Source organism: Neoarius graeffei, chromosome 9 (genome assembly GCF_027579695.1).
Source record: "Neoarius graeffei isolate fNeoGra1 chromosome 9, fNeoGra1.pri, whole genome shotgun sequence".
Lineage (NCBI taxonomy): Eukaryota > Metazoa > Chordata > Actinopteri > Siluriformes > Ariidae > Neoarius > Neoarius graeffei.
In genome coordinates this window covers 31,908,965-31,934,268 of record NC_083577.1, presented here as the reverse complement: position 1 = coordinate 31,934,268, position 25,304 = coordinate 31,908,965, and the positions used below count along the sequence as shown (strand labels likewise).

The 25,304-nt window shown below is 40.0% G+C and overlaps 1 protein-coding gene across 3 annotated transcripts in view; it reads left to right on the top strand.

Moving 5' to 3' along the window:
- Positions 1-25,304, top strand: part of uggt2 (UDP-glucose glycoprotein glucosyltransferase 2) — a 163,853-nt gene that overhangs the window by 101,351 nt on the left and 37,198 nt on the right. For all 3 annotated transcript variants that reach the window (XM_060929312.1, XM_060929313.1, XM_060929314.1), the window contains exons 24-29: positions 9,356-9,486; positions 16,806-16,901; positions 17,046-17,148; positions 18,230-18,309; positions 22,995-23,184; positions 24,311-24,469. In XM_060929312.1, coding sequence (XP_060785295.1) covers positions 9,356-9,486; positions 16,806-16,901; positions 17,046-17,148; positions 18,230-18,309; positions 22,995-23,184; positions 24,311-24,469 — 759 coding nt within the window. The remainder of the gene's footprint in view (positions 1-9,355; positions 9,487-16,805; positions 16,902-17,045; positions 17,149-18,229; positions 18,310-22,994; positions 23,185-24,310; positions 24,470-25,304) is intronic.

Here is a 25,304-nt window from a genome sequence, read left to right as displayed (position 1 = left end):
AAATTGGTAGATATTTCTGTGTAGATTTGAATAACATTCTTAGTTTAAGCATTACTGCCACAGGCAACCTTCGAGAATGAATTAAAAATGCAAATTTGTCTTTTTAATTTCCTTGTTAAAATCGCCATCTAATATACAATGACCATTGAAATTCTAAGTTGAAGCTTGTAGTACAAGACATTGAGTCTCTCTGTGCAAAATTTTAGGTTTCTATCTTGCATAATACAGATTATATTACACTTTGAAATCTGTATGTTTTGAGCAAAATGCAAAAAAATAAAAAAAAATTCAAACGCCTGTATCTCTGAAACCGTTGGAGATAGGAAGCTCAAATTTTGGGGATTAACTTCTTTTAATAGTATCTCTGAGCCCTCCAAATTTCATTGAAATCTGAGATGGTCGAGCATAAATTTGTCAGATATTTGTTGATTTGGCATGGAATGACCCCTAAGTTTATTCAGCATCTTGAAGGTGACGTGAGGCAGCGTTACATGGAAAAGTGTTCCAGGTTGGGGATTGCAGATCCGTACAACTTGCCACAATCCTTGTTCAGGGAAATTCGGAGCTGCGGTGCCGGCGATTTGCCCGATCTGGCCTACCATGACATTTACAATTTTCTTGTTAATCGTGAATCGTGTTACACTGGCAAAGCCCTCAAAGCTAACAAGAGCCTGGAAGCTTATAAATATTTTGTTGTGGGATGAGTATCCCAACTATACCTCTGGAAGGTTCCGAAGAAGAATGTCTACTTGATAACCTCACGGGTAAGTGGCATTAAGACTTTATCATAAAGAGACTATGCAGGACGTTTTATCGTAAGAATGTTCGAAATCTAAACTCAGTTCCAGATAATGGAACTGATATGTCCAGATATGACATTCACAGATATGTCCAGCTTCTATATTCAAACAAATTAAAAAAATATTTTCTTGCACCTCTGTGTGCCTAAAATAACATGCATATTCTTTTTCAGTACTTTACATAATCTGATAGGAATAACTTTAGAAACAAGTTATGCATTTGTATAGATATTTTATTAAGAACATGAATATTACACGTCCATGTGAAAACCAGTTATATTTTTTTTATCACAACTTGGTGATAGGTGGTGCAGCGGACACCCATTTTGCGCGTCTCTCCTCATCTGCGGGGAATCTATAAAATGACAGGCCGTCCTTTTGGCCCTGTCTTTTGGTACAATCAAATGCTGAACAAGATATAACCATTCTCGAAAGATCTACTCCCACACACTTGATAATTAGAATGGGTTTGTCTAAGTTCTATGTGCGGCCTTGCCGTCCAAGATGGCAGATAAACAAATATCACGTGACCTCATGACGTCACATGCACGCTCTCTATAGGGACCTATACAAGGTCTGATTATCCTCCCAACTCCTATTTACTTACTGCCATGCCAATCCAGGACTTTGGCCTAAATTTTCCCAGCAAAGTAATTAGGACTTGGGTTGTTGCCTGTGTAAAACTACATAACAGTTGGGCCTGATAAGCGATCAGCATCTAGTAACTGGAAGCGGTCATGCATTACTAGGGAAAAGCACTGAAGAACTGGGGGTACCCACTAGTGCAAGTAATGCAAGTAGTGCAAGTAAGTCGCTGGGGGTGGTCCCAGCTTTAGTGGAGCAAATAAATAGGTACTGGGGGTGGTCCCAGTTTTAGTGGTGCAAAAAAATAGCACCAGGGCACGGTCCGTGTTGAAATTTAGTAATATTACATCGGATCTGGCTGCCGTCTACTGAAACAATTAGGACTTGGGAGCAGTCAAGAGGTTAGTAATTAGCGCTTGAGAGCAGACACATAAAAGTTATAAGCAGGAATTGGCAGCGGAGTTAGACTCTTTTCAGAGTGATGGGTGGGGGGTAAAAACTGTTTTGCCCCATGGCCCCTAAGGGTTGGGAAGTCTGAAATGTGCACGATACTCCCCGTCACTCACCCTTTTCTGACACCTACAGTATGTAAACAATCTGCTGCTTGACCTCCCGACCCCAGGGGAGGTCGGGTTTCGATCACTGCCATCAGTAAAAGCAATTAAGAGCTGGGTTAAATTGAGCATGCCAAGCTCGACAGACTAAATAGGATCTGGTAATAAGAGACCACGTTAATCACGGGCAAGTGGACATGAGGTAAAGTAATTCAGACCTGGGCTGTATTTGTTTAAACTCCTGTGGAGTTAATTTAAATTGTTTTTGTTTTGTTTCTTAAGTCAATAAAGTATTCGTAATTTTGAACTGATAATAATAATAATAAATTGACACACATATATAGTGCTATATCTATCACTCTATGGTGCTTTACACTAATAATAATTGAAATTGACTGTGTACAAGTAAAATAAATGTCTAAAAATATATATACATGTGTAAACTCATAGCAATAAGTTATTCATAAGCCATTCTAAAGAGATACGTTTTAAGTTGTTTTTTTTTTTTTAACTGTTTGAGATTGGTTATGTTCTTTAAGTTCTTTGGAAGCGCATACCACAGTTTAAGGCCAGCATACTTCAGTGTCCTTCCACCAAAAGTACTGTATTTGAATCTTGGAATGATGAGATCATTGCTGCCACCTGTTTTTGTGCCTTTGTTCGGTCTCCTGTGGAGAAGGTCCGTAAAGCCAGTATCTCACTGGGCTGCAACAGCTTGCGACAAATTGCGAACGTCATGGGGGCGTCGTGGCTCAGGTGGTTAAGGCGCCATACCATGAATGCGGGCGACCCGGGTTCGATTCCGGCCCGAGGTCATTTCCCGATCCCTTCCCGTCTCTCTCTCCCGCTCATTTCCTGTCTCTACACTGTCCTATCCAATAAAGGTGCAAAAAGCCCAAAAAAATATCTTTAAAAAAAAAAAAAAAATTGCGAACGTCATTCGCGAGAGAGTTTCAAAAGTATCTTGAAACATTCGCGGGGCTTCTCAATTTCCTCACATGAGTCGCAAAGTGTCGCTTCCTTCGTCGCTGAAATTTTGAACACGTTCAAAAAGTTCATGGGACAAAATTTCTCTCAAAATAGCCGCAAATGCGTCGCTGGCGTCGCAAAGCCGTCACGAACCCTTCTCAAGTCAGTTTCCGTGAGACAGGAAGTGCGAGTGTATCTCACTGGGCTGCGACAGCCTGCGACTAGTTGGAGATACAACAATTGTGATAAAATATGCAAATATCAATTCAGTGTGATTCCAAGTGAAAATTGTCGCTAATTCTTATAATTTATCGCAATTGTTGTGTCTCCAATGAGTCACAGGCTGTCGCAGCCCAGTGAGATACTACCCTAAGGTATGACGGTGTGGATTCATAAAGCGACTTGTGTACAGTAACCAAGACTTTATAGTCGATTCTTCCTCTGATAGGCAACCAATGGAGAGCTTTCATTACAGATGTAATACAGTTGTACTTGCCAGTGCGGGTGATAAATCGTGCAGATGACTTCTGTATAGCATGCAGGTAGTTAAGACTAGAAGCTGGCAGGCCATAGAGGATACCATTATGGTAATCTAACTTTGATGTTATTATAATGTTTACCATGATCTTGGCAGCCTCCTCGCTAATGCAATGGCGAACTTTAAACAGTGTTGTTTATCTTAAAGAGGCAGGTCTTTGCAATGTTCTTGATATGCTCCTTTAGAGTCATTGCATTGTCCAGATCACATCCTAGAATACAGACAGAGTTAGTAGGAGCAACAGGTTCCTGGCCAACCATCAGAGGGGATAGCTCAGATTTATCAAGAATGCGTCGAGGACCTGCGATGACAATAACTTCGGTCTTGTCATCGTTGAGTTTCAGTTCGTTGGCTGACAGCCATTGACGAATATCAGCCAGCAGGCACTCCATTTGGGCCTTCACCAGGGCCGAGTTTCCTTTGGTGAAGGTAATGTACAGCTGACAGTCATCAGCGTACAGATGGAAGTTGACGCCATGCTTTCGGGTAATGTCAACAAGAGGCAAAATGTACATGGTAAAGAGTTTAGGGCCCAAAACAGATCCCTGTGGTACTCCAAACTTCAGGTCTTTCAGTTCTGATTTGATACCATCGATAACCACTCTTAAGGCTCTCCCCTCAAGTTATGACCTGATCCAGTTAAGGCAAATGCCTCTGATTCCAAGACGGCTTTCCTGATGGCCAAGGAGGATCTCGTGATCGATAGTGTCGAACACCAGCAATAAATCGAGTGAAGCAAACAGAGCTACCTGATCCAAATCAAGCGCCCAGAGAATGGCATGATGAATGCACATAAGTGCCGTCTCTGTGGAATGATGAAGCCTGTTTAAATATGTCAAAATATTACAGGCGATATTTGACGCAACTCACTATTTGTCATCCAGAGCTGAAAGCAATGACCTTACTGAAAAATAAAAAATATATGAAACTAATAACTATGCGACATGGTGGAATTTGTGGCTATAACTTCAATATTCTCAAAGCCATGCTTCAATGCAATTCTTAGACCATGATGACATTATTTCTCACACTTTCACTGGTACCAGTCAAGCGAAACGCACAATGTTGTGTGAAGATCTTTGCTGGTATTAGTAGATAAGCAAGCAACATCTAGACCTACATTATGAATGTTTTTGTTTGGTTGGTTGTTTGTTTTTAAATCTAGATTGAAAATTATTCTTATACTTAGAACTCAGTTGATGCAAAATCCTTGTTTTCAATTTTGAAATTTATGATGAAAGTGTTTTAAAGTGCACACACCTTTAACCCATTTGGGATAGCCGGCGCATCGCCTATCGTGACTGACAAATAAATAAATACATAAATAAAGTCCAATCAGTGACCTCGGTGATTTTGTCAAGGCTTTTTGCGATGTATGTTGAAAGTGTTGACTTCAGTCATCAGCTCGAACTTTGTTTGGTCCTGCTACTTCATATAAAAATGACGATATAATGAATTTAATAACATAAATATACTATTTTCGATTATGTCATACTCATGCTTACGAGAAAGTCTGTCTTTATCTGAAGAGGTGCACAGTATTTTGCACAAGTTTTAGGCACATGTAAAGAAATTCTGTAGACCAAAAAAAGGCTTAAAATAATAAAATGAAATGTTTCAACATTAAAAAAAAAGTACTATCAACAGCAGTAAGCCATAATAAATGAAACAAAGTCAATATTTGGTGTGAGACGACCCTTTGCTTTAAAAAAAAAAATGGTAGTCTGAGATACAAGTAGTGCAGTTTTATAAGGAAATGACCTGGAGGTTTTACTGAGTATCTTGCAGAACCAACCACAGTTCTTCTGGACACTTTGACTGTCACACTTGCGTCTTCATTTTGCAGCAAAACCCAGTAGCCTTCATTATGTTTTCTGTTTTTAATCTAAAAAGTGAACTCATATATAATATGCTGCTCAGATACAAACATTTTTTTCTGTAACATTTAATTCTGTGATGAAAAATGAACGCTTGGAACTCAGATGTTTTTGTACTGACTCGATAATGTACAGTGGTGCTTGAAAGTTTGTGAACCCTTTAGAATTTTCTATATTTCTGCATAAATATGACCTAAAACATCATAAGATTTTCACACAAGTCCTAAAAGTAGATAAAGAGAACCCAGTTAAACAAATGAGATAAAATATTATACTTGGTCATTTATTTATTGAGGAAAATGATCCAATATTACATATCTGTGAGTGGCAAAAGTATGTGAACCTCTAGGATTAGCAGTTCATTTGAAGGTGAAATTAGAGTCAGGTGTTTTCAGTCAATGGGATGACAATCAGGTGTGAGTGGGCACCTCGTTTTATTTAAAGAGCAGGGATCTATCAAAGTCTGATCTTCACAACACGTTTGTGGAAGTGTATCATGGCACGAACAAAGATTTCTGAGGACCTCAGAAAAAGCATTGTTGATGCTCATCAGGCTGGAAAAGGTTACAAAACCATCTCTAAAGAGTTTGGACTCCACCAATCCACAGTCAGACAGATTGTGTACAAATGGAGGAAATTCAAGACCATTTGGCCCTTTTCCACTACCCTTTTTCAGCTCACTTCAGCTCGCTTCAGCTCACTTCAGCCCGACACGGCTCGCGTTTCGACTCCCAAAAACCAGCACGACTCAGCTCGTTTCAGCCCTGCTTAGCCCCTAAAACTCGCACCGTTTTGGAGTGGGGCTGAAGCGAGCCAAGCCGTGCCGAGTGAGGTTGGGGGCGTGAGCAGACACTCCCCTGTGCACTGATTGGTGAGGAGGAGTGTCCTCACATGGCCACACACGCCCCGCGAGCACGCTGGGATCTGTAAACACCGCAAACCCGGAAGAAGAATAATTACGAATTACGAGAATTTCTGAAGCCTTATGCGCCTCGCCTCATCTATACGCTCTTGCCAGTATCTGTCCGCGTTGTCGGTGACAACAAGCCACAGCACCAAGACCAGCCACACTAACGACTCCATGTCCTCCATGTTTATTGTTTACTCTCCGGGTCGTGAGACTACCGCTTAAAAGATCACTGATGTCACTGTTTGCGCTGCTTAACGACATCGCCTGACGTCCACCCACTTTCGCTAACTCCACCCAATGTGTCCGCCCACTTCCAGCCAGCACGGTTCAGCGCGGTTGTAGTCGAAATGCAACTCCAACAGCCCCGCTCAGCCCGACTCAGCACGGCACGGCTCAGCCCGACTCAGCCGCGTTTGTAGTGGAAAAGCGGCAATTGTTACCCTCCCCAGGAGTGGTCGACCATCAAAGATCACTCCAAGAGCAAGGCGTGTAATAATCAGCAAGGTCACAAAGGATCCCAGGGTAACTTCTAAGCAACTGAAGGCCTCTCTCACATTGGCTAATGTTAATGTTCCTGAGTCCACCATCAGGAGAACACTGAACAACAATGGTGTGCATGGCAGGGTCGCAAGGAGAAAGCCACTGCTCTCCAAAAAGAACATTGCTGCTCGTCTGCAGTTTGCTACAGATCACGTGGACAAGCCAGAAGGCTATTGGAAAAATGTTTTGTGGACAGATGAGACCAAAATAGAACTTTTTGGTTTAAATGAGAAGCATTATGTTTGGAGAAAGGAAAACACTGCATTCCAGCATAAGAACCTTATCTCATCTGTGAAACATGGTGGTGGTAGTATCATGGTTTGGGTCCATTTTGCTGCACCTGGGCCAGGACGGCTTGCCATCATTGATGGAACAATGAATTCTGAATTATACCAGCGAATTCTACAGGAAAATGTCAGGACGTCTGTCCATGAACTGAATCTCAAGAGAAGGTGGGTCATGCAGCAAGACAACGACCCTAAGCACAAAAGTCGGTCTACCAAAGAATGGTTAAAGAAGAATAAAGTTAATGTTTCGGAATGGCCAAGTCAAAGTCCTGACCTTAATCCAATGGAAATGTTGTGGAAGGGCCTGAAGCGAGCAGTTCATGTGAGGAAACCCACCAACATCCCAGAGTTGAAGCTGTTCTGTACGGAGGAATGGGCTAAAATTCCTCCAAGCCGGTGTGCAGGACTGATCAACAGTTACCGGAAACGTTTAGTTGCAGTTATTGCTGCACAAGGGGGTCACACCAGATACTGAAAGCAAAGGTTCACATACTTTTGCCACTCACAGATATGTAATATTGGATCATTTTCCTCAATAAATAAGTGACCAAGTATACTATTTTTGTCTCATTTGTTTAACTTTATCTACTTTTAGGACTTGTGTGAAAATCTGATGATGTTTTAGGCCATATTTATGCAGAAATACAGAAAATTCTAAAGGGTTCACAAACTTTCAAGCACCACTGTAGAAGTTAATGTATTATATACTCAATAATGTATATACTATATAAAGCCTGATGTCAACAAGATAGATATAGATATAGTCTTTACTGTCCCACAGGAAATTTGTTTTCAAGGTTGTATGAAAAAAAAAGGGTGCCTAAGACTTTCGCTCAGTACTGTATGTTGTTGGTGTTGGGTTTCATTAACTGCCTAATACAAGGACAAAGCTGCAGCTTTTGTAAGTCTGTCTGATGCAGTTTGCATTTTGTGTGTGTGTGATGGAAGGGTTAATATCGCATAGCACCGCCTGGAACACGTGCCTCTAATGTACCAAAAAAAAAACCAAAGCTGGAGACTCATCACTCTTAGAAAGCACTGCACACATTTCATTGCCATTTCTACAAGTGTAAAAAAAAAAAAAGTGTGCTGTGTGAGCGATATATGAGCTGAGGAGTGATGTGATGCGGTTCAACCCCACATCACATTTTACTTAAAGCAGCCTCTCAAATAAAATGATAAAAATTTTACTAATGTAACGCTGCAGACTTAAACGGTCCAATTATTTTTTTTTCAGAAACGTGTCACTCTTGCCTTGATAAAGCTCAGTCAAGCGAAATAGTGACTGTTGACAATTTTACAAAGTGGTACCGTTTCAGAAATCTTTAATAAGTTGAGAAAAATGTTTTAATAAAGGTAAAAAATAAAAAAAAAACATTTAGGTGACAGCACTTTTTGCCAAGCCTGCCATTTTATTTGTGTGCATTATTAGGATACCAAGCTTGAATATCTTGTTAACGGATGGTCTTGGCCAACTAACAGCAACATTTTATATCTTCCTACAACTTCCTGAAAGTTCAAAATTTAATCGTAGTGTCCCACTTTGTGGTTCCGTTAGCAAATCTTTCCTCATTATAGCCGTCAACATTTGATAATGATCAGGAATGCGTTCATAAGCAGCATACGTATTAACACCACAATGGATATGTACAGATGAGAGATGAACACCATCAGAAAGTGTGTTAGTAAGGGGCGGAGCCACCACAAGCTGCATTCACACCTTGGGATCAATTCCACAAATCTCTGGATTTGTACTGGAGGGGGAAAAAAACAGTTCTTCCAAAGAATATTGGCTCAGTTGGTGATTTAATTGTGGTGGAGAGTGTTCTCAGGCACATCAGTACCACAAGGGCTAGGTTGAGTGGAGCTGATAAATGTTTTCTTTACATAATTTTCATGCTGATCAATACATAAAGGTGATCAGTTATAATAACTAAGTATTGATTTGCATTTCGAGTGAGGTTTCCGTTTAAGGGGACAAATGGACCCAAACAACGGCAACCATTTTTTCCTTTCAATTTTTACCTGGCTGTGAAGCAATTTAAAATGACCATCTGGTGGCGTGATTAAAAGAAATGTGGTAACTAGCAAGTCTCATTAAAACCATCAACTATACCGTCGTTTTGATTTTGCTGGATTGAAGCCATCTTCTACTCAGACAGGAACAGAATCTATTACGATCTATTATTTTCTTGATTCTTAATCTCAGTCTTTCAATGTAAGACATATCTCCTTGGACACTGATGTGTGCATGCGTTATATGTGTCAAGACTAATGCTTCCTATCCCTTGCTAGGTCCTGGGTCCATTTGCAGAAGGAGAGAAGTTCAGCACAGATGATTTCCACTTGCTGGAGAAAGTCACGCTCAGCACCTCGGCAGAGAAGATCAAGGCAAAAGTAAAGCAAATGAGCTTGACACCCAAAAAGTATGCACCTACTTCCTACTTGTCTTCAAACATAGAGAAACTTTATTTTTCTTTTAATAAGCCCTCAAAGCTGAAGTTAGCATGGTTAAGATTTGTCCGTCGTGAAGTTCTTACAAAAAAAAAAAATCACTTAACACAGGGGTGTCAAGATAATTTCAGGTAACATTACATGTAGACCAATGTCAAGTGTTCAAGAGCAAAAACATCAGCCAATAATACATTAACTAATTTTAAATCTGTTCATTTATCTGCATTTATCATAAAGGTACATTCTGACTACACAAATGGATTGAATATATGTAAGGAATAGCACGACAGACCATGCTCTTACAGTGGTGCTTGAAATAGGGATCGACCGATATGTTTTTTTTCAGGACCGATACCGATTATTATGGAATTGGGATGCCGATAACCGATATGTGCAACCGATAAATGTAAACATTATAATTCACATGAAATTAAACATGGCACACACTGACACAGACCTTCATATCCATGAAATGTATGTTTAATTGTAAAATTGAACATGAATTTTTGTTCAGGGAGATGCCAGCAGCATTTGTACAATAAAGTCAAACATTAGTTAGAATAAAATGAGAAATAAAATAATAAAATAAATATTCACCAATAAAAAATAAGTCACTCCCTACTATATTACAGCTCACCATTTTCAGTGGAAAATAAATGAAAATACACTCTGGATTCTTTTACACTAAGAACTAAATAAGACTTACCAACTTCAAGTAGTTTTTAAATAACAAATCAAGTGTAGGGAGCTGCCTGCAGCATTTTTTAAAAAGTAAAATCAAACATAAAGTAGGCTATCACTCCCTATTATGTAACAACTTAACAAGTAACCATCTACACTCTAATGCTTTTAATGCCCAAGCCTAATATTCCCAATTTAGGAGGATTATATTGTAGTGAAGGAAGCATTACATGTAGTTTCAGCGAGACTAGTTGGTTGTAGGCTAATTCAAGTGCTTCCTTCCGTAAGCTAAGTTTGCCTGGCTACACAGATGCAAATGGACAATTTTAACGAGTAGTAGATGAAGAATGTAAACATATAATGATGTTGTGCTTTTGCAACTTGTGTGTTTGTGACTTATTGCGGCAAAAGCAGCGTGTCCTTACCTTGAAGTGTGATCTGCTTCTGCCCGAGTGCCCATACGGCCGCCTTGAAACAGTTCACAGCGTTTAGCTACGCGTGTTGATTGGCTGTATCCCTTGTGCCGCTTCTGCCCGAGTGCCCGTACGGCCACCTTGAAACGGTTCACAGCGTTTAGCTACACGTGTCGATTGGCTATATCTCTTGTGCCAAACAAATCAGATGTTGTGGTGGGCGGGACCGTGTTCTTGAACTCAGAGAGGCGAGTGCAGGAAAGGACGTGCAGTGACAGTCGCGTTAGGAACGAAATGGCTGCAAAAAGGCATGTTATCGGCATATCGGTGGAAATTATGGCCGATACCGATAACCCTAAAAATGCAGAATATCGGCCCGATATATCGGCCAGGCCGATTATCGGTCGACCCCTAGCTTGAAAGTTTGTGAACCCTTAAGAATTTTCTATATTTCTGCATAAATATGACCTAAAACATCATCAGATTTTCACACAAGTCTTAAAAGTAGATAAAGACAACCCAGTTAAACAAATGAGACAAAAATATTATACTTGTCATTTATTTATTGAGGAAAATGAGCCAATATTACATATCTGTGAGTGGCAAAAGTATATGAACCTTTGCTTTCAGTATCTGGTGTGTCCCCCTTGTGCAGCAATAACTGCATCTAAACGTTTCCAGTAACTGTTGATCAGTCCTGCACACCGGCTTGGAGGAATTTTAGCCCATTCCTCCGTACAGAACAGCTTCAACTCTGGGATGTTGGTGGGTTTCCTCACATGAACTGCTTGCTTCAGGTCCTTCCACAACATTTCGATTGGATTAAGGTCAGGACTTTGACTTGGCCATTCCAAAACATTAACTTTATTCTTCTTTAACCATTCTTTGGTTGAACGACTTGTGTGCTTAGGGTCGTTGTCTTGCTGCATGACCCACCTTCTCTTGAGATTCAGTTCATGGACAGAAGTCCTGACATTTTCCTGTAGAATTCGCTGGTATAATTCAGAATTCATTGTTCCATCAATGATGGCAAACCATCCTGGCCCAGATGCAGCAAAATTGGCCCAAACCATGATACTACCACCAACATGTTTCACAGATGGGATAAGGTTCTTATGCTGGAATGCAGTGTTTTCCTTTCTCCAAACATAATGCTTCTCATTTAAACCAAAAAGTTCTATTTGGTCTCATCTGTCCACAAAACATTTTTCCAATAGCCTTCTGGCTTGTCCACGTGATCTTTAGCAAACTGCAGACGAGCAGCAATGTTCTTTTTGGAGAGCAGTGGCTTTCTCCTTGCGACCCTGCCATGCACACCATTGTTGTTCAGTGTTCTCCTGATGGTGGACTCATGAACCTTAACATTAGCCAATGTGAGAGAGGCCTTCAGTTGCTTAGAAGTTACCCTGGTGTCCTTTGTGACCTTGCTGACTATTACACGCCTTGCTCTTGGAGTGATCTTTGTTGGTTGTCCACTCCTGGGGAGGGTAACAATGGTCTTGAATTTCCTCCATTTGTACACAATCCGTCTGACTGTGGATTGGTGGAGTCCAAACTCTTTAGAGATGGTTTTGTAACATTTTTCAGCATGATGAGCATCAAGAATGCTTTTTCTGAGGTCCTCAGAAATCTCCTTTGTTTGTGCCATGATACACTTCCACAAACATGCATTGTACCAAAAGAATGGTTAAAGAAGAATAAAGTTAATGTTTTGGAATGGCCTAGTCAAAGTCCTGACCTTAATCCAATCGAAATGTTGTGGAAGGACCTGAAGCGAGCAGTTCATGTGACTCTAATTTCACCTTCAAATTAACTGCTAATCCTAGAGGTTCACATACTTTTGCCACTCACAGATATGTAATATTGGATCATTTTCCTCAATAAATAAATGACCAAGTATAATATTTTTGTCTCATTTGTTTAACTGGGTTCTCTTTATCTACTTTTAGGACTTGTGTGAAAATCTGATGATGTTTTAGGTCATATTTATGCAGAAATATAGAAAATTCTAAAGGGTTTACAAACTTTCAAGCACCACTGTATATGAATATAATGCAGTTCCCCAACTCTTCAGAAGGGCTGTGGATTTTTGTATTACAGCACATTTTGGAGTGTGTTATTCTGGTTATATTACACAGACACGAGTATTTTACTGGGAAATACGCCACTCATATTTTTCATACATAGTACCTCCGGGACATCGAGAACTACACCCGAGACATATTTAACAATTATTCCATGAAATCGAGTTGTACATATAAGCCATGTATGAAAAGGTTGAGTGGAATAACTGTTTTATTCTATCCACATACACTGGGTTTTGAGAAACCGAGCATTTCTATTTTTTGCAAATTTGATAAATAAAAACTTCGTACAAAATGTCTAACAAAGTCATTTATGCATAGGCAGACTTCTTAAAAACATATCAATGGCTGCATGAATTTACTTTAGTTTTTTTTTTTTTTTTGTAAAATGTGTCGTCTTGCTGTTGCACCGAGGTATAAAATAGCTTTAGACGTTTATTTAATTCTTCCTTGGACATTTCAGTGACGTAATTTTCAAACTTCTTTGAGCTTTTGAGCCACTCTAAAAAAAAATTCTACAAATTGTAATGCTTAAAGATGAAGAATGTTTAAAAAAAGGCGAAATGATAGTAGCAATTTTTGAAAAATGCTATAATAATTCTTGAAAAAGAAATTATGTTCTTCCCATCAAATACTTTTATTCCATATTTTGGTGCTTATTTTTGTATTTTTTGTGGTTTTGTTTTCGAGTAGTTTTTATTTCATCCTCTGTTGGTTCAGCAACACATTCCGCCATTTGTTTTTCTCTACTCACAGTATATGAGCTGATATCCTAGTAGTAGAGTAGCCAATCAGAGCATGAGATTGCTCATATCCAGTGAATGTGGATAGAATAATTTTCAGTATCCTCACTCATGAGAATATCGATGAATTGTTTTGATAAATTTGGGTACTTTTTGTTTCTGAATGTGTCAATATAATAAAAAGAACATCACACATTGGCTTGAAGCTATGAAGTTTATCTTCTCATGTTGAAAAACTCGCATTTTTCATACAAAATACAAAGCGGATCTGAGTGACCTTTTCTAATGTTTCACTCCAATGATGTCACTCCCAGTGTTTTCCCACTGACTTGACATGTGTTGTCAAAATGGTGAACCGGTTCAAAATTAAAATCGTTTTGATTAACTTGCATTTTGTGTGTGGATGTGTCCATATAATATAAAGAACATGGTGGCGCAAAGATATGAAATTTATCTTCTCATGTTGGAAAAATATTTCACTCGTTCACTTTGCTCACTCGTGATGTATACATTCACCACTTGAAGATAAACTTCATATCTTCGCATTACCATGTAACGTCCTCTATATACCACAGTGATTGCCAATGACTATGTTTCATTATTAATGAATGACATGTCACGCGTTTTAATAGTTTATAGCTAAGTTTAATCAGTGTGGAAAGGCATAGAGACAAGTTAGTAACTTTTTTTTCACCTACGTTATAGCTGTCATTCCCTCACCAGTCTCTTGCTCTCTCAAAAAAAAACCTCAAATTGTCATTTTACTGAGAACCAACAAAGCATAAACTTTGCCCTGAAGACTTTCCTGAGGTGGGAAACCTTTGTCATAAAGTGCTTACAACCAAGACTCCTTCAATAAATGTTAAATAAACATTTCTTTAAAAAAATTACCAACATCAACATTTATACATTTTACTTTGTTGAGCAGCACTTTTTTTTTTTTTACCTGTTTATTATTAATGTTAAATCATCTGGAGCAGTGTTCCTCAACCAGTGGGCTGCGAAGGGCCATCTCGTGGGCCACAAATTTTTTCAAGTTTGAAGCCAAATACTAAATAGTTCAGGATATCGTAGTGTCCCAAATCCAGTAGCTGGTTTTCCAAATATTTTTCAAGTGGAATAAATACATTTGTGGGTAAATTAAGAAGAACAAGCCTTTATTTTGTCACATTCCTCCTCTACATTTAACCCCCGTGCACATGCAGGCACACACACACACACACACACACACACACACACACACACACACACACAGAGGGGGAGAGAGAGAGAGAGAGAGCAGTGAGCTGACTAAATAAGTTTGTGGGTAAATTATATGGATCTGTGACTCCTGCTGCAAGAGAAGAGCAGGGAGGATTGGGAATCGAGCGGCTGTGGTTTGTTTACACCCGATAATAAAACTTGTAGCATCCGAGCAACCATCACAAAGACACGAACAGAAAGCCCAGAAACTCCTACGTACCCGGGCAAAAACGATACAGGATTTATCTTGTAGTGTCCTGATCCGCAGATCTTTAACCCAGCCACATGTAAAAAGTTGCACTCCTCCATGCTCTTCCAGGTTTTCATCTGTGTGTCCGTGTAGAACGATGTCTGCAGCACCAGGGAGTTTGAGATGTCGGGGAGCTCAACGGATGGATAATTTTCCAACTCATAATGAATGAATGAATAACTTTATTTAAACATGATAAGTTGATCAGCAGAGCTGGCGGGGTCGTGCATGTACAGATACAAATAATTACAAATACAAAAGACTAAAAATAAACACAATTCTTCAAAAAAAAAAACCTTAAATCTGTTGATTATCTGTTAATTGTCTTCACATTAAGTTAATTAATAATATGCATAACTTCTTTTGTCTTTGTATTTAGTTCCGGCTACAATAGGATCAAAATTTATTCTATTAATGTCAAATTTAGCGAGTAAATTTTTCTTTCATAGGGAAAACCCTTCTTTGTTAGCATGTAAGGATCTGATCCCATTGACTGGTTTCTATATCCACTTCTTTTGAGTGTACTTCTGTGTACTGTGTTAATGGACCAGACTCCACTTCTGGATCATTAATCCCTTTTGACTGAGAATGCCCTGCATGCATGGTTTGGCTTCTGGCACATCCGTACAGTTTTAAATACAATACCTACAATTAAAAACAGTTTGGTTTTTATTGCATTTATTTAATTCCTGGGCTGCCATCTGTAACAGCGAGTGATGCTGCATCCCATTAATACACTTTACAATAGATTATTAGATTCTAATAGAATAGATGAGCCAAAATAATTGGGGATCTTTTTTAATGGGCCCCGACTCATTACAAGTATGAATAGGTGGGCCTTAAAGCAGAAAAGACTGAGAACCCCTGATCTACAAAGTCCGACGTACAAGTCCCTGTGTATGGGCTGTTACTATAGAAACAATAACTTGTTATAATGAGCACATTAATGCTAACGTGTTGTCGTTCATGTTACAGCCAGAACTACTGTCCATGCGTTACTGTTGTACAAAAATAATGCACATCTTCTGACCAATCAGATTCAAGCACTCAACTGTGCTATGGTATAAATATTTGCTACATACTGTATTAGACTGCAATTCATTACCAAGAAAACTCATCTCATCTCATCTCATTATCTCTAGCCGCTTTATCCTGTTCTACAGGGTCGCAGGCAAGCTGGAGCCTATCCCAGCTGACTACGGGTGAAAGGCGGGGTACACCCTGGACAAGTCGCCAGGTCATCACAGGGCTGACACATAGACACAGACAACCATTCACACTCACATTCACACCTACGGTCAATTTAGAGTCACCAGTTAACCTAACCTGCATGTCTTTGGACTGTGGGGGAAACCGGAGCACCCGGAGGAAACCCACACGGACACGGGGAGAACATGCAAACTCCGCACAGAAAGGCCCTCGCCGGCCCCGGGGCTCGAACCCGGACCTTCTTGCTGTGAGGCGACAGCGCTAACCACTACACCACCGTGCCGCCCACCAAGAAAACTCATTTTCCAAATTATGGTTTTATCGCAGTGTCTTACATAAGTATTCATGCCCCCCTGAACTTTTCATCAGTTTTTAGCTTTTGAATGAAGACTTAGTCATTATTAGCACATTTTGATAGTCGCAGAGTTTATTGCTGTTTCGCCCTCTCGTGGAATTATATAGACTAACTCATTAAAAAAATGCTTTAATTAAATTATGCTTCACAAGACGATTGTATTTTTGGTTTCTAAATTTATTTGGTGGGCCGGATTAGAACCTTTATCGTGCTGTTCCAGATTCCTAAGCCGTATTTTTTTACTCTTGCTTTAAACCGTAAATATAAATAGAGGCTTTGGGATCCCAGTGATGTAGTGTTTTCTTCCTCCCCAGTGCATGTGATCTTATTATGAAAGTGGATGCTCTTCTGTCAGCTGCTCCAAAAACAGAGGCCAGGAAGGAGATCAAATTTCTCAAAGACAAACACAGGTAACTCATCTTTCAAAATAAAATCCTATTTTCCTGTAATTCATTCTCAACATGATGAATGGAAACTGTTTTGGAGAATTATGTGCCAAATGTCAGTCATTTTACGAAAATAAACACCATGCCTGATTTTGCCCATGCCTGCAGTGTTTTGCACCTTTCCCCACGGGAAGATGAGGTGTTTTTTGATGTGGTTGCAACTGTGGATCCTCTCACAAGGGATGCTCAGAAGTTGGCCCCGTTATTGATCGTAAGAGCCACTGTTGACTGAATGTGTGTTGGGTGAAAATGCAGCCTCCTTCTGTGCACTGTGAACACTGTTCCAGCTTAGTCACCTTGCACTCACCACTTACCAGTGCCAGATCTGTGTTTAAAGCGAGACGGCCTTTCGATTTCATAAAATCGGTGAAATTCAGACGTAGGTCCCTCTGAAATTTGGTCATTGTGATTTGTTTATTTCTGTAATATCTAAAAAAACCCAAACAATCCCAGGCCATTCTGTGTCTGGGAAGTTATTTAATTTGAAGGGATTAAAGCAAGTAATGTACATGAAATTGCTTGCTTCGTGCAGTCAAGCAAACAGAGGGAGTCTGTGTGCGCATGCACAGGTTTACCTGCTTCTTCTTCTTCTTCTTTTGGGTTTTACAGCAGCTGGCATCCACAGTATTGCATTACTGCCATCTACAGGTTTACCTTTGACCCTGCACTTACAGTTCCATCATTCTGTCGCTAAACGAACCGTTGATCACACCAAGGTGCTCGCTGAGCGCCGATATTTATTAGTTTGGTCCTGCGTTTCCTTTCCTTTGCAACATAACGTCTTTTCTTCTTGCTTTCCGTTACTGTAGTCAGTGTTTAATTCGCGTCCTCCATTTTCCTCTCCTGTTTCAAATTTGTATCCCACAATGCCTTGCACAAACGGGGAAAGCCCATCATGTGATGCATGACGTAGTATCTTGAATTGGGTCATGGTGAAGCAGGAAAAAATAGTGGAGAATTTAGGGCCACATGGCCCTAAATTCATTAATTGTTCTATTTATTTAAAAAAAAAAACTAATAAAATTGGAAGTCTGTGATTCAAATTCAGTAGCTTTCGATACATTAAACAAAAATAATAGGGTGTCGGGGAAAATTCTTTTTATGACCTAAACTTGAAAAATCCGAAAGGCAGTCTAGCTTTAAGTCTCTTTGGTGACCGTTTTTCCTCCAAATTCTCAAGGAAGTTAAAATAAGAGCAATGACCATGACCCCTAAGCTGATGTCTTCTTTCTGAGTCCTCTGTGTGTGTGTGTGTGTGTGTGTGTGTGTGTGTGTGTGTGTGCCTCCTGCAGGTGCTTGGTCAGGTGGTAAATATGAGGGTTCAATTGTTCATGAACTGCAGAGCCAAGCTGTCAGAGATGCCCATGAAGAGGTGAGAGACAGAACCAAATTAACTTTTCTGTTCCATGTGTGTCAAAACACACACTTTTATGACACCTACATGGCAGAACACCACCAGTTCTGATTTATAGCTTATCAGGGAGCACCACGAGTTCATTAAAATATTACATATATTTTCTTTTTCACTAAGGCTTCCAAATGCTGAGCCTTGCCTGAGGTCTGTCAGTGTTAAAACCTAATCTGGTAATTACAGTGTGACTCATAGCACTGAAAATGATTTTTATTTTTTTTATACTAATGGCATTTGTCACCTTAACGAAGACCCAGTTTTAATGTGCGCACATACATACAGTACGTACACTGAGGACGAAAGTTATTCTGCATGCTTACTAGGGCGACATAATATCCATCCATCCATCCATTATCTGTAGCCGCTTATTCTGTCCTACAGGGTCGCAGGCAAGCTGGAGCCTATCCCAGCTGACTATGGGCGAGAGGCGGGGTACACCCTGGACAAGGGCGACATAATATGTTTCATTTTAATTGTTATTGTTCATCCTAAAGTCCACAATATGCAAATGAGCTCATTTGGAGTTTTCATTTAGCCATCTGACCAATCATAGAGGTTCCTTATAGGTTTATCTTTGTGTGATAAATCATGTGGGGCATTGGCATGGTCAAAAAGCATTAGAATTTATTATTGTTAAGTTAACAACAGATCAGTTCGATTTCTCACCACAATACATGTTGCCATTTTATCAGGGTTTTTTTTTAATGTATGTTCAGTTACTAAATGCAGCCCACAATGTATTATGTTCCCGCGACACAATTTTTTTGACTGATTGACTGGGTGGGAGTATTTGAAAAATTTTACGTACCAGTTGATGGACTACAGTTTGGACCTACAGTATTTGTAAAGTGACACAATTTTTGAAATTTTGCCTCTGTACACCACCACAGTGGATTTGAAATGAAGCAATCAAGATGCAATTGAAGTGTAGTCTTTTAGCTTTAATTCAAGGGCGTTAAAAAAATTGCATTAAACATTTAAGGATTACAGTCATTTTTTACATTGCCCCTCCATTTTCACCAGCTCAAAATGCCATGTGCGACCAGTTTCCTCATTATTTCATGACAGATTAAAGAGATAAAATTCCTGGAGTTGATTCCAAGTGATGAATTTGCATTTGGCAGCTGTTCATGGGAACTCTCTATATGTGGTCCCAAGAGGTATTGATGCGGATGACCACACCTCAGGCCTTTTCAGTGTATTGGGCCGCTATGCAACGTTTCCTTACCGCTACGCCCACAATATTGCCGACACGCCTGTAAAAGTTACCACTACACTAATAAAAAGACTTGTCAAGCCTAAAAATGTGGTCTTTTGTTTAATTTTCTCTTATCCCCACGTGGGAGCGATGGCGTGCCACCATGCGAATGTTCTACATTCAGACGTACTCCAATCCCCGTCCACGTAAGTGCACAGTGCATAGCTGCCCGAGTAATTCCGTGTGGAGATTGTCACTGATCATGCTAGTCGGGTTTACCTCCTTCCTTATGCTGTGTTCGTGGTAAAGTGCCATCCGTGTTAAGATGCGCTTCCGCACCATGCATGTAATACATGTCGGTCCTCGGCAGTTTTTTTTATGATACAACACAGTGCGTTGAAACCGTCAGAGTAACGGTCAGTAGGGGAAGGTATGAAATGAGTTAGATCTGGATAGTCATGTATTGTAATTGAATGGCTGAAGCTGAAAATAAAGCTGACATGTGGTGAACATCAACTCGTTGTTTTATTCTTATTCCATAAATATGTCACGAATATAGTTGAATATTAATTATAATAAGTCTTCAGTCAAAAACAGTCACAGCAACTTTTGGCAAAAAAATCTCATTAATATTACCAAAAAAGAGTGACTTTCAGGGGGGCCTGCAAGTGCCAGAAAATGCACTAAAATGCATCTCTGAGCATGTAGAACCCGTGAGCTTTCGGGGGCCTAAGGCAGCCCCCAAACACCTGGCCATTGTGACTGGTGTCACTATGCTGATATTATGGTCTAGTTAGAACCCTGCATCTATCATAGAGATAGCAGAAACTTTAGGAAACAATGCAATACATTCTTAAAGGATATACACAGAACCTTTATTTTTAAATAAATTTCTGAGTGGATAGTATCTCCATCCTTGACTCTTGTATGCTGCATAAATGGGAATTTAAAAAATATATTTTTGAGAGTTAAAATCGACCGCAAAGTTGGCATTCAAGCTGCCCCCACTGAGCCAGCCAGCCCTGAGTGCGTGACGTCACTGTGGTCACCGGTTTTAAGGCCAAGGCCTTTGACAGCTGTAGTCCAAAGTCATATAAATAAAAATTTATGGTGAAAGTAAGAAATACCATCACCGACTTGCTCAACTAAGACTGATTTGACTTCATTGATTGTGGGTTGACTGTCATTAAAACAGGATGGGCGTTATAACTTATGCAACATACATGTACATGCATGCATTTTCACTGATAAAACGTAAAAGGCTAATTAAATAATCAGATGAACTGAGACAATCACATTCTGAAGCAAATTAAATCATCTTATACCGGTAACTTAAACACACAATACAAGTAACATGTATTAATCTAAATGCAGGTAAACAATGAGTTGTTTTGTATCTAAATGAGAGTCGAAGCTTACCCGTCTGTATTCTCGCTTCTTGATGGCTGATCATGTGGCCGATTGTTTTGAAACAATCTGACTTTCAGTCGTTCGTTCAGTTCTCTGTTCATTCACTTCTTCCACATAAGGGTGAGATGGCAGCAATATCCAGTGGAGAAATCAGACGGCTGGTCCACTCATCCTATGTTTTCTCCATACTGAGTACTCCGCCATTACTGCTCGGCTCAGGCAATTACTAAAACCCGGGATGGAACTGGATGTCACTGATTTTAACAACAAGCATGGGGATGTCACTGCCCGAGCGATAATCTGTCCCGTCCTGTTCCATCCTGGGTTTTAGCAACAACCCTTGGCTCACACTCTGGGAGAACTGGTGCAACTGAACTTGCTTTCCTTTTCTTGTAGTTTTATTTAATTTTTGGTACTGCACCCTCTTTCAATGCGGGCTTATAGCCAACGCTCCTCAATAGATCAGAGGTCTCGTACGAGTCTTCAGTAAAACGTGCAGAGCAGAGGAAAGACCACTTCATAGGCGCCCAATGTGCCCGTGAACTTCTCGCAAAACGTGTCCAAATCTTTGCAGTTTGAACATTCTTGGGCCATGAATGCAATGTAAATCCACCTTCTGTCGTGTTGCTGCACCGGCCAAAAACACATCTACATAGCATGGCGATAAATTAGGTCAATATGGAGGATCGAAGGTGCAGTTAGTTCTGTGTTTTAGTATAGCGGAAATGGCAATGAGACCGATAGACTTCCTGTTGTGACGTTACGGACGTCAAGGTCATTCACTCAGACCTATATGAATCACTTTAATCATAAAAATGACTATATTAGATTTCTTGTTTGCGCTTAAAACTATTCCTGTGCCATTCTTGAGGTCTCAAGGCATTTTTATAAACAAAAGTGAGGCCATGGTTCTGCGTATATGCTTTAAAAAGAAGGAATGAGCTGGAAGGCTCAGCAACACCAAAAGGTCTGGAAGACCATGGAAGACAACTAAAGTGGATGATTATAGAATTCTTTCCTTAGTGAAGAAAAACTCCTTCATAACATCTAGAACTCTCTAGATGAGGTTGGCCTATCATTGTCAAAGTCTACAATCAAGAGATGCCTTCATGAACATAAATGCAGAGGATTTACTTCAAGATGCAAACCACAGAGGGTAACACTCAAGAACAGAAAGTCCAGATTAGTCTTTGCTAGAAAGCCTGCCCAGTTCTGGTATAAGATTATTTGGACAGATGAAACCAAGATTAACTTGTAACAGAATTATGGGAAGAGAAATGTATGTCGAAGAAAAGGAAGCACTCGTGGTCCAAAACATACCATATCATCTGTCCAACATGGTGGACATGGGCATGTATGGCTCCCATTGGAACTGGGTCACTGGTGTTTGTTGATGATGTGACTGCTGATAGAAGTAGCAGGTTGAATTCTGACATGTACCAGACCATGGAAGACAACTAAAGTGGATGATTATAGAATTCTTTCCTTAGTGAAGAAAAACTCCTTCATAACATCTAGAACTCTCTAGATGAGGTTGGCCTATCATTGTCAAAGTCTACAATCAAGAGATGCCTTCATGAACATAAATGCAGAGGATTTACTTCAAGATGCAATTCTTTCTGTTCTTTCTGCTCAGATTCAGTCAGTTTCTCCAAAACTGATAGGACAGTGCTTCACAATACTTAATAATTACCCAAAAAATACCACAAAAGCAACCAAAGAACTTCTTAAGCCCAAAGAAATGGAATGTTATTAATGGTCAAGTCAGTTCCCTGACCTCAAGACAATTGAGCATGGTTTTCACGTACTGAAGACGAAACTAAAGGCAGAAAGACCCACACATCACATCTTGAAGGCTTCATTTCAAATCCATTGCGGTGGTGTACAGAGGCAAAATAATGAAAATCTCACTGTCCAAATACTTGTGTGCCTGACACTGTAGGTTCCTTATAATCTGGTAACTCTGTCTGTAATACATGCACTATACTGTAAATATATGGTGGTATGTCTTTTTTTTTCCCCCCTCTGTTTGTGGCAGCTTCTATCGTTTTGTGATGGAAGCGGATATGGTTTTCTTCGGGAATGACACACTGTCACCCGGCCCGATGGCTCGCTTCACTGAGATCCCAGAATCCCCATTGCTTACACTGAACATGATCACACCAGAGAGCTGGATGGTGGAAGCAGTCCAGAGCCCATACGACCTGGACAACATTCACCTACAAGAGGTATGTTTCTTGTTAAGCTTCCTGATCAATTTGATTTCGATATAGCTGTTTTGAAGCTGATCTGCACGCAACTCCTATAGCCCATAATGTCACATTATGACGTGTCAGATTGTTAGCCATAAGGCCGATGAGCTATTGCCATGGCGCGTCGTCCGTCCGTCGTCCACAATTCAGTTAAATCATATTTCCTTCGTCAGTTCTCCACGCGTTTCCATTCTGATTGTTTTGTTTGAAAGAACTCATCGCACCACACAAAACTTGGTCGTCGTTTTGTCTCATTTTTTGCTAACTAGTTAGTAATTCAGTTCAGTCAGTTTCAGTTGGTCGGGTTCAATGCCCAAACTGATAATCCGCATCATCAGTTTTTCTTTGGCTAATCAGACACAAGGTACGCCACCACTCTTGCCGGAGTGGTCGGGGGTTAGGCGCCTTGCTCAAGGGCACTTAAGCCAGTCCTGCTGGTCCAGGGAATCGAACCAGTAACCTTTTGGTCCCAAAGCTGTTTCTCTAACCATTCCCCAGTTAGTAATAATTAGGCCAAATTAACGAATTTTCCAGGCCTCTCACTAGAATTTTATCTCCTCTCTCATTTCTCATCCGATTCCAGTTCTGATCGATGTTTTTGGTAGATCTTCCCTCGGGTAACAAAACTTGGTCATTTGTTTGTTGATTTTCTTGTTATAAACAATTTGTTGACAGCTTTTGTTTATTTTCAGTTAAATCGTGTCTCCTCCCTCCCTCAGTTCTCAGTGGATTTCAGTTCTGATTGTTTTATTTGAAAGAATTAGACCTTTTGCACAAAACTTGGTCATTGTATTGTCAGTTTTTTGCTAACAAATTAGTAATTAGGTCAACTTAACACATTTTCTTCAGACTAGAATTGTATCTCCGCTCTCATTTATCATGCGAATTCAGTTCTAAACGATGTTTTGGGTGGCTCTTTCCTCGAGGAACAAAATTTAGTCCTTTGTTGATTTTCCTGGAGTAAACAGTTTGTCCTGGAGGTTGGTCCTCTTTCACATTGTGGCATTTCAGTTCTGTTCGATGTTTTGGTAGTCATGGTTGTTTTGATGGCAGGCCAGATGAGCTACTACGTCCTTGATGTTCTGGTGTTTTGTGTTCTCAGGTCAGTGGCATGGTAAATGCAGAGTACGAACTGGAGTACCTGCTGCTGGAGGGCCACTGTTTCGACCTGTCCACAGGCCAGCCTCCACGAGGACTGCAGTTTACACTTGGCATGAAGCAGGAGCCACTCATGCACGATACCATCGTTATGGCCAACCTGGTAAGACCAAACCTAGGGATGCTTTTTAACATCAATGAGGGTTTGTTGGGTTGGATTGGTTTTCTGAATCAGATTGAATTAACAGTCCATATACAGACTTTTTTTTTGTCTTAGCTATCTGTTGCATTACTGTCCCAAGAGCAAGATTTAGTTATTCAAACATACGTTTTCCAACTCTAAAGAGTGATATTCAGTGAAAAGAGCAAAGAGCTCTGCAGCAGATGGTATGGCCTTCAAAGAACCCGGAGTTTAACACCATCACGACTTTCTGGCATTTTACTTGTACAGACAGAAGCAATGAAAGACCATTTATACAGAAGAAAACTTCAAATAATCTTCAAGCTGCCTGAAACCATTGTTAATTTTGTTGCCAAATAGAGGGGATACTGTCTATTACAGTTGCAATCAGAAATATTCAACCCCCCAAAGATTTTAAGGATTTATCAAGGTTTTTTTCAAAGAGCAAGATTCTGCTTTGGATGACTTCTTTATGAGTTGAGTGATACAGAAAATGCATGATGTTGTATTTGTGTGTAACAGTATATTTTGTTAAGATAGCCATGTCACAATTATTCAACCCCTATATAATATTGTTGTTTTTAAAGCTTTCTGACAGTTTTTATGGCCTAAAGTGGAGTTGAAACTAGGGCTGTGTACCGGTACTGTGTACCAGTACTGTACCCTGAAAATCGATTCGGTACAGGTCCAAAATACCTGATCATGAAGTACCGGTACTGTACCGATATAAATTTACACCAAGTATATGCTTATTTTGTGACTGAAGATGCGTAAATCCTACCACAAAGACGAAAATGCCGCGCTGAAACTTGAAATC